Source organism: Neltuma alba, unplaced genomic scaffold (genome assembly GCF_004799145.2).
Source record: "Neltuma alba isolate B1F8T4 unplaced genomic scaffold, ASM479914v2 tig00006796_pilon, whole genome shotgun sequence".
NCBI lineage: Eukaryota > Viridiplantae > Streptophyta > Magnoliopsida > Fabales > Fabaceae > Neltuma > Neltuma alba.
The window spans coordinates 20,676-29,583 of NW_021634585.1; the positions used below are offsets into that span (position 1 = coordinate 20,676).

At 37.7% G+C, this 8,908-nt stretch overlaps 1 protein-coding gene and 1 pseudogene across 1 annotated transcript; one reads left to right on the plus strand and one right to left on the minus strand.

Moving 5' to 3' along the window:
* Window positions 1-3,496, minus strand: LOC114751187 (cellulose synthase-like protein G2). Its single transcript, XM_028939847.1, is given in 9 exon segments — window positions 1-636; window positions 931-1,278; window positions 1,384-1,493; window positions 1,496-1,582; window positions 1,648-1,726; window positions 1,827-2,039; window positions 2,130-2,249; window positions 2,437-2,529; window positions 2,610-3,496. Coding segments are annotated over 9 exon segments (2,214 nt in total). The 5' UTR covers window positions 3,222-3,496; the 3' UTR covers window positions 1-84.
* A 1,314-nt stretch (window positions 3,497-4,810) lies between these two features.
* Window positions 4,811-8,469, plus strand: LOC114751189 (CASP-like protein 5B3; annotated as a pseudogene).
* Window positions 8,470-8,908: the final 439 nt, after the last annotated feature.

Consider the following 8,908-nt stretch of genomic DNA (forward strand, 5'->3'; position numbering starts at 1 on the left):
TATGATTCAACCCTTTAGATTGAAGCAAAATATTTATCTAAATTGAAAACAGAATCTCTGCGATGTGTTTTCGCTTATGTCACTTCACACATTCCTGGACAGCGCATAAAATACCAAACCCGCAAGAGTGGCCAGGACGGCAAATATTACAGCTACTGAAAATGGAATACGCCCCTTATCTCTCCTAATGACCAAACCTTCAATAACAGGATAATTTAGAACAATAATATAAGCTGAAAGGATCAGATGAATGAACATACTATCCCAATCACCCACAAAAACAGCCCTATAAGTACCCACTGTGAAGCAAGCTATGTTGAGGGTAAGGAGGGCAAGCACTGGTACAAGGAATATATTTGATGCCCTGAAATCAAACTTGTCCATTTGATATAGCCCCGTTTGCTCATCATCCTCCACTTTATTGGTGGGCAAGAAATTAGCTTCTCTTATGCCAAATTTCTTCATCACAGCATCCAAACATCCATATAGATGGCATGTGACTGATTTTATCATCCACATCCTCTCTTCATTAATCCACTGATAAAGTGTTCCTCCACTTATAAGGACTTCCAGTAAATGCTTAGAAAGTGCTGACACAAAAATGAACAACACGACCAGGAAATATGGGTCTGAGACCTATCAAACACTCAAAAGAACCAAAGAAAGAAAAAGAAAATGAGTTTAAATATTTGAAGCAGTTATGGGGAAAATAGGAGCAAAGGAACTTTATAAGACTAAACTATTTGGTGTCTGAATTAGTAAGCGTTTTCAACTTCAGTCAGCAAATGCACAAGTTAAATCTTGAGAATAACAAACTTAGTGCATGTTAATCCTTCAGGCATTCATTCAGGGTTCAAATTATAGGTTTACAACTCTCTCTCTCTCTCTCTCTATATATATATATATATATATAGTGGTTGCTAGTGTTACCTTAGGGTACAGGGGAGTTCCATCTATTAAAGCGAGTTGAGGGATGGTAGCGAAACACCAAAGAGGCAAGCAATATAAAGGGAAATATGTGAGTTCTGCAAAGCACATGCTCTGAAGAAGAGACATCCTGAAAGGCCCACGTATAAGGGGGCAGTACTTGCTTATACCATTTTCAAACAGTCCAGAACTCCACCTGGATCCTTGAATCAGTACATCATTCAAATTCGTGGTAACTGTTCCCAGGAACTGTGGCCTAGATGGTTCACAAAATACTGAAGTCCAGCCATTGCAATGCAAGATGAACCCAGTGAGATAATCTTCGACCACAGAATCATACAAGAAACCGACCTGCAGAAATATAATTCGTTGTTTGTAGGCATCCCATTCGATGTAATATGCTATGCGTTAGAGTTGGATACTTATATTTGACATATTTATGCACAATCTACTTACCTCTTGACCCCATTTAGTTCCGATTTCATAGTCACAAGAAGCCAATAGCCGAGTCTCTTGCAGCAATGCATGCCCACCGGGCTCCGTAATAGCAGAGATGTAGTTTGGTTGAGGGATTTGATGAACTCATTGGATGAGCCAAAATATTGTCGAAGTTCCATCAGGTCAGTGCCTAACATATTTGAATAATCACTGTAAACTTGTTTTTGAAACAATAAATGGCATAACATCATGCTCAAATACCTTGGTCAGTGAATTTTCCACATAACGAGGCCCTCTTAATATAGAAGCCTGTACCGGATAACACGGGACCCTGAAGCCCGTCCATACCTTGCCATTTAACCTAATTAAAGTTGCCCATAAAAACTCAAGTAAGTTAATGAAGCCTGATGATATAGATGTCAGGTAGATGAAAAGTCTTTTTTTTTTTTTGCAGCCTTAACTGTAAATACGGATCGCAATTGACTGTCGTAGAGGTCGTTCTTGCTGGCATTGTGAAATTTCTGAGGAAACTGAACAAAAGCGAGGGATGGTGATATCTTAGGATCAAGGTGGAAACACATAGCCTGTCGAGCTGAAGTAGGGTCATTGGAAAACATGTCACAATCTAGTACGAGGATGTATGGGGAATTGCTCATCACACCCGACACACGATGCTGCAAAAATATCCATGCATAAAGAGCTATGTACATTATAATCGGAAGCATACGGACAAAAATGAGAGAGAGAGAGAGAGATAGGCGTACAAGGACATTCAGTGCTCCAGCCTTAAAATGGTGGGGGTGAGAAGGCCTTTTTTCCCTTGAAACGTAGACAAGAAGAGGTAATTCCACTTGTTCCACTTCACTTGTATTGTCTTGGATCACCTGCCAACCATTATTCTTTTTTAATTACCATTATATATGAAAGAGTTTCAGCTCCACAGTGTAATTAATTTGAGAATATTAAGAAAGTTAGTTAAGTTGAATATGTGTTTTGGAATCTGTGAACTTTCTTTTTTCAAGGCTTCAGTGAGAAATAAAGAAACAGCATTTGGACAGATTGAGCTCACACCTCAATGATAGATGGGTGATCCCGCTCATCATTGCTCGGGGCTCTGCCTTCTCTGGCTCTCTTTATCTCCTCCTCAAAAGCCTCGTATTTTTCCTGCAAGAAGTTTGACTCTTGTAACCAAGAAGCAACAATGTATAGCCCATAATTCAATTAAACACAGCTTCATGAGAAACCTTGATCTTTTGCTTCTCTGTCATAAACAAACTATTCCCAGCAAAATCATCGTCTGTCTCGAAAGCAGAGAAGAAAGCCTTGGGACATCTACACTTTACTCTGTACTTTCTGCAGAAGGGAAGCCACCACCTCGAAAACTTCCAAGCCTCCTTCATACCATGCAAAGTCAGATTGGAACCGCCATCATCCGAGAGATACACATGAAGCCTCTGAGGTGGGTAATCCAAAGCCATGGCTGACAGTACAGTGTTCATAACACCCACAGTGGGTTCCTTCACTGGATCTGCAGTACATATGAACACATCAATAGCAGGAAGCTTGTCGTCTTCTGGTAATCTTTCTGGAAACACAGTTCTCGAAACGGGACGCCATCGATAAGCTTGACCGAGAATCCAAATGAAGGATAGAAGGATTTCTGATGCGAAAACAAGAATCCAGGACAACAAGGGGCTTGTTTTGGTTTCTAGGTCTTGGAAGAAGAAGCATACTCTGTAGCAGAACAAGAAAAGTAAAGCAGTGGAATGGAGGAGCGTGTGTAGACGATTGATGATGAGTCGTAGCTTGCGGACACGGCAGATATTAAGATCAAGTGTTCCCCGATTCTCTTCCATTTTTGAACTATCTCCGCTGGCTGTACTCTGTCTGTTCAAGCTTAGCCTTTTTTCTTGGCATCGCTACTTTGTCGTGGGGTTTGAAACGTCTCCTCAACGTTCTAAGAACTGAATGATTCAACATTGAATTCGTGGCATATTGAGAACTGAAGCCAAGACATCGTTTGCAAAGAACAGGTGGTAGCCGTCTTATTTTTGCCTCACTTTAATTACTGGTCATCAAAAGTGAAAAAAGTCAATTCTCAATCTTGATAGAATATAATAAACTAGTCTGCTGGGTGGAGTTTCCCATATCCATTTGTTCGGCCAATAACCAATACGAAGAGCAAAGTTTATTTTGGAATTGAAGCCCCGTTCACAGATACGTTTGGCAGGAGATCGTTGCTCATCTTACGGTTTGAATGAAAACTGCATTCATCAAAGGTCAGCACAAAACAACAGCAGCAAGGCTAAATCTCATCATCAATCTGCTTTTGCGTTTTTGAAAGCAAATAAATAGCAAATATAGCAGATCCTCACTAACAAGTAACTCACATCAGTAGAGGAGTTGATCTTGAGCCGAGTTTTGCCAACCCTACCAAATAGCTGTAGCCTCTTTTCCCGGCTCTGTCTTCCATGGGCTTCAACCTTCAGCCAATATTTTTCGCCAGAAAAATAAATAAATAAATAAAAATTAATATCTTCTTCTTCATTTTTTTCATAGAAAATTGAAATTTTTTTTAGAAGTTTATCTTTTCATCCAAAATACTACCTCCGGTCCTAATTATAAGACCCAGTTGACTTATTTGAAGAGATTAAGGAAGTAAGTTAAGTTAGTTATTTGTAATAAATAAGTGTTGTCATTCCTAAAATATCCTTGCTAATTAAGTGTATTGGCTAGAACTATGATTATTAGAAGGATTATCTTGGAAAAGAATGCACAAATATAAGAGACAAATGGATTGGGGTCTTATAATTAGGACCAACACAAAAAGTCAAACGGGGTCTTATATTAAGGACCGGAGGTAGTAACTTATAAAGGCAGGCCAATTCCCCACCCCCACCCCCAAAACGACTTCCGAGTGTGTGTAGGTAACATAGCAGGTGTTTTGAAAAAAAACTACAACCTCCTCTCTTTTAATACAAGAGTTTATTTTATTTTTATTTTGATTATAAATATAAGACTCAAATCTATTTTATTTATCATATTTATTTATTTTTAAGATAATTTTTGTAATAATAATAGTTTTAGTCAATACATTTGATTAGTAAATATATTTTAGGAAAGATAACATATATTTATTATAAATAACATATTTAACTAATTTTTATATCAAAAATAAAAATAATATATATTTAATTATTTATATAGCGGCGTGGAGAGACCCATTTCAGTTATCAGCGGTAGCGTAGGTAATAAATTTCAGATGTGCGCCGTTTATACGCGAATCCGAAGGCCGGCGGATTAAATTTCATGTGCCGACGAATTGACCTTCAGCCGGTGATGACTGATGAGTGCTAAACACGTGGCATTTAGGCAAAGTAGCCCCCGCTAATTTCTGAGTCAGAGGCCGTGGATTTCACACCCACGCTCATTCTAGACGCGTGCGCTCAGCCTTCGCTGTCATCGCGTCAGAAGAAGAAGATGCCCCAAAAGCACGCAACGTGGGGCTGTTTGGTCCTTCTCTGATTCTTGCTAGTTACTTCTTGCTATTCTGCGCGCCGATCCCTCTTGTTGACTGTTTTTTTATCACGACCCGATTATGTTTATCTCATCATCTTCCTTCATTTTCTTCATCTTCGGTTTAGGCTCTGCCTCATCCCGGATTTGAATTTCAATTTGTAGCGCCCTTCCTTTCTTGATGTCGATTCCTTTGTTACTTTCTCTCTGTGTTTAGTCTCCCAAAGGAAAGTGGATAATCGGGGTCTTGTCTTTCTTTGCCCTTTCCCCCCTTCTTGGGTGATTTTGTTCCCTGCACTTTGCTAAAATAGAAAGATGACTGTGTATTTACCAGTCAGAATCTGAAGATTCTTTTATATTGAGGAACAAAAAAAATGAAGGATTTTCCTGGGACACCTGGTACTCTCACTGCGCTGGCCCTGAGGTTGTCACAGTGCATTTTCGCTGTTGGATCAATTGCTGCTATGGGCACCACATCCAGTTTCTACAATTTCACGGCTTTTTGGTAATACAACTCATCCTAAAGAAGAATTCTTTTTCTACTGCGCTTATTTCTTTGGAATTTGAAATCTGGAGTGTCTTTGCGGGCGATTCTTGCGCTTTCAGAACACTATTGTCAAATGTTATCCCTGTGTGAGTAATTGATTCGATTCATTTGGCTTGAAGTTAAAACGCCGTTTTGTGATTTATGAATATCAACCAAATTCACCTTCTTAAGTTCAGCACCTTGCATCCAAATTGAGTACATGTGGGCTTTTTTGTTGTTATCTAAGGGTAGACATTAATGACTCCGTTAAATAATACTACAAAAATGGATTACATTTAGGATCGGAGGAATAGAATGGGACACAATTTTGGTTACAATTGAAATGCATCATAATTTTGACTTGACTAGATCGAATGTACCTAGTTTCAGATTCGCTACTGGGTTACCTTATTGAATGCAGTCACTACATATAAGAAATTAAACGCATAGACATCCGTCTCTTACGTTTTGGGTTGCAAAATTAAAATCTCGCTGCGTAATACATGTCCTGCTGGGAGCTGGAGATCAAGGGAGGATATGGATTGTCTTATCGACATGTATTATGTGGCCATTCTAATAAGTTGGGGATTTTTTTTTGTTTCCCTTGCTTGTTTCAGATGTCATCGAAGCAGAATCTAATATTAATCCATTGTATTCTGGGGAGTAGGGAGCATTTTCATTCTCAAATTTTTGGAAAATTAGAGAGGGAAATCCTGTATGTCACTACTTCCTTAATGCCCGCCCTAGTTGCTTTTCCATGTATTTGACAATTGAATGTGCTACCTCCGTCTCTTTTTAATAAGCAACAGCTATTATCTCCTTCTTATCTTCAAATACAAACAATATTTGCAGGGTGTCTTAAATTTTTATAACAAATTTTCTATTTTATCCTCATTAATTACTTATTTTAATACTTAATATATTTCTTATCTTATTTTTCAAACCATCATCTCTTTCCATCTATATTTTCTCTCTTTTATAGTCCTCTTTCTTGTAATAATTTTCTTATTATTTTTCTTATACTCTCTCCCTCCTTCATAAATAAAAATATTTTGGAGAAAGAACTTCTAATTTTTACATATTTATTGTTTTTAACTAATTTTTTGATTTACGTGATACAGTCCAAAGTTGCTTATAAAAAGAAAGGGATGGAGTAATATTTACCATTATATATGTTTGTAAAATATAACAATATCTAACTTTTTTTTTTTTAAAAAAAAGAAAGCAACATCTAACTCTTGACTATTGCCTTGAAACTACTTTTACTCAGTCACACTGGGAAAATTTCACTGATGTTCAATAGAATGCTGCCTGGACTGCATTAGTCAGTTCTGTACAATAACTTAATACAACCAACCCTGCCACATTGGTAAAATCTGGTTGTCATTCATTGTCTTTTCACATTTTTTTCAACAAAAACCTAAATGATTCCGCTTCAGCGTCTTATTTCTGATTGATTTTGAAGCAAAATTCTTCACATGGATATTTTGATTTCCCCTAAAGATGAATGTATGCGTTACTAAGAATTAGAAGAATGCCCTGAAAATTTAGGCCTGAGATGATCACGTGGTAATTTTTGGCACATCGGGCTTCTTGTATCTTTGTGGTTAGATGATGGACATGTTCCCATGATATTTCAGCTGTTATTCTCTCTGTTTCTCTCTCTATTTCTGACATGCCTAAACATTTGAATATTACTTACACGGACCACAACTGCATTTTACTATGCATGATATATAATATTTAATTAATCAAATAGCCATTATATGCTAAGCTCTCTTAAACTGTGCAAGTTTAGTTGGTGCGGAACGCGTAACTGAGACTGAAATTGAAATAGCTGAATGAGCTTTGACTTTTCAACATGTTAAACTGATCGTAAAACTCTGGATAGAATGCATTTTGTGTAGCGTGAAACCAGGCTTCTTGTGGAGATGGAAAATCGACTTGGGTATAGATGGAGGACTTTGGTAAAACTAATTATAGTATGATACACTCCAGTACCATCAGTAAACTTTGGCTTTTCCTTGACAGTATGAATATTCACACCTTAGAACTTGTTTACTCATAAAGATTAAAAATACTTCTTGTGTCTTGATAGCAATGCTTAAATGTTTGATGTATAGGAACTTGATGCTGAGAATTCTATTGGAATTGCAGTTACTTGATAGCTTCGATGGGTTTGCAAGTCATTTGAGTTTTGTGATTGCCTTGCTGGATGCATATGCTTTAGTGAGAAAGAAGGTCCTTCACAATTCTGTCTTGGTTAGCCTCTTCGTTGTTGGAGATTGGGTTAGCCTCTGCCAAACCTTCACCGTCTTATTTGCTTAGATACCATAAGAATCACAAAGTTTATGAAGGTCAAGAATCAGGACAATTATAAATAGAACATCATGTCAGATGTATTCGTTGATGAGACTTTCATCTGATATGTAATTTTGTTTTCAACAAGTGGCGTCACATTTTGTAGATCAGGTGTACAATCTCTAGTAAAGAGCTTTTCGTTAAGGCATTGTTTCCCACATCTAATCAATCATGTCCCCAGGTAACAGCAACATTATCTCTAGCGGCAGCTTCTGCCTCAGCTGGCGTCGCAGTCCTGTACTTCAATGATGCGGGAAGCTGCAAGTTCGGACAAGAATGTCAGAAGTATCAGATTTCAGTCGCTCTGGCTTTCTTGAGCTGGATTACTATTTTCATCTCATCTCTAATTATGCTCTGGCTATTGGCTGCAAGGTAGCAAGCTCTATATGATAAACCAGAATTCGCTCACCCAACAATAGTCCATCTCATTGGAATCCTTTCTTTTCGAACTGTTAATAGGAGAGATAGAATAGCACTTTCTACTGAAATTTCAACTTTTTCTTTCATTCATTTCTATAGGGGATTGGGTCTGCTGCTGCAGGTTGTAAAGGAAAATGAAAAAGAATATAGTTTTTTTTTTTTTTTGGCTTGCAAAAAGGTTATTCTGTGGATAGTATCATGGCCATGTGTAAAGCTTATTGTGGGAAGGTCAAACCTTAATGACTGAAAATCGGGGTTTACATATATTTGTTTTGTATTCTTTTTTGTTTCTTACTAACTCTGAAGAATCAGTTTCAGATACTGAGAGGGCTGAGCTCTTTGCCCCATTTTCCTGCTTTGGCTCACCCATGGACGGATAACTGGGGAAGATCGGTTAATAAGAGCCAAATGATTGAAATATCTGGAAGGGCCAAGATTTGAAGACGATTGAAAATTTTAAAATCTGTATTAAGCGTCAAGAAATCTGAGAATTTTCAATGATGATTGCTGAAGCTCATTACAGATCTGCAGGCGCGTTACGCCTCACTTGGGAAATTACTTGGGTCTTACTCTTAAGTCTTAACCCATATCCAATTTTTAAACATTTAACTTAAAGGCCAGTAATATAATTAATTTTTAATTATTAATTATTATGTTAAAATCTGTATTTTAAGCGTCAAGATAGCCCTGCCCAGCCCTCCCATACAAGGTCCTCGACCA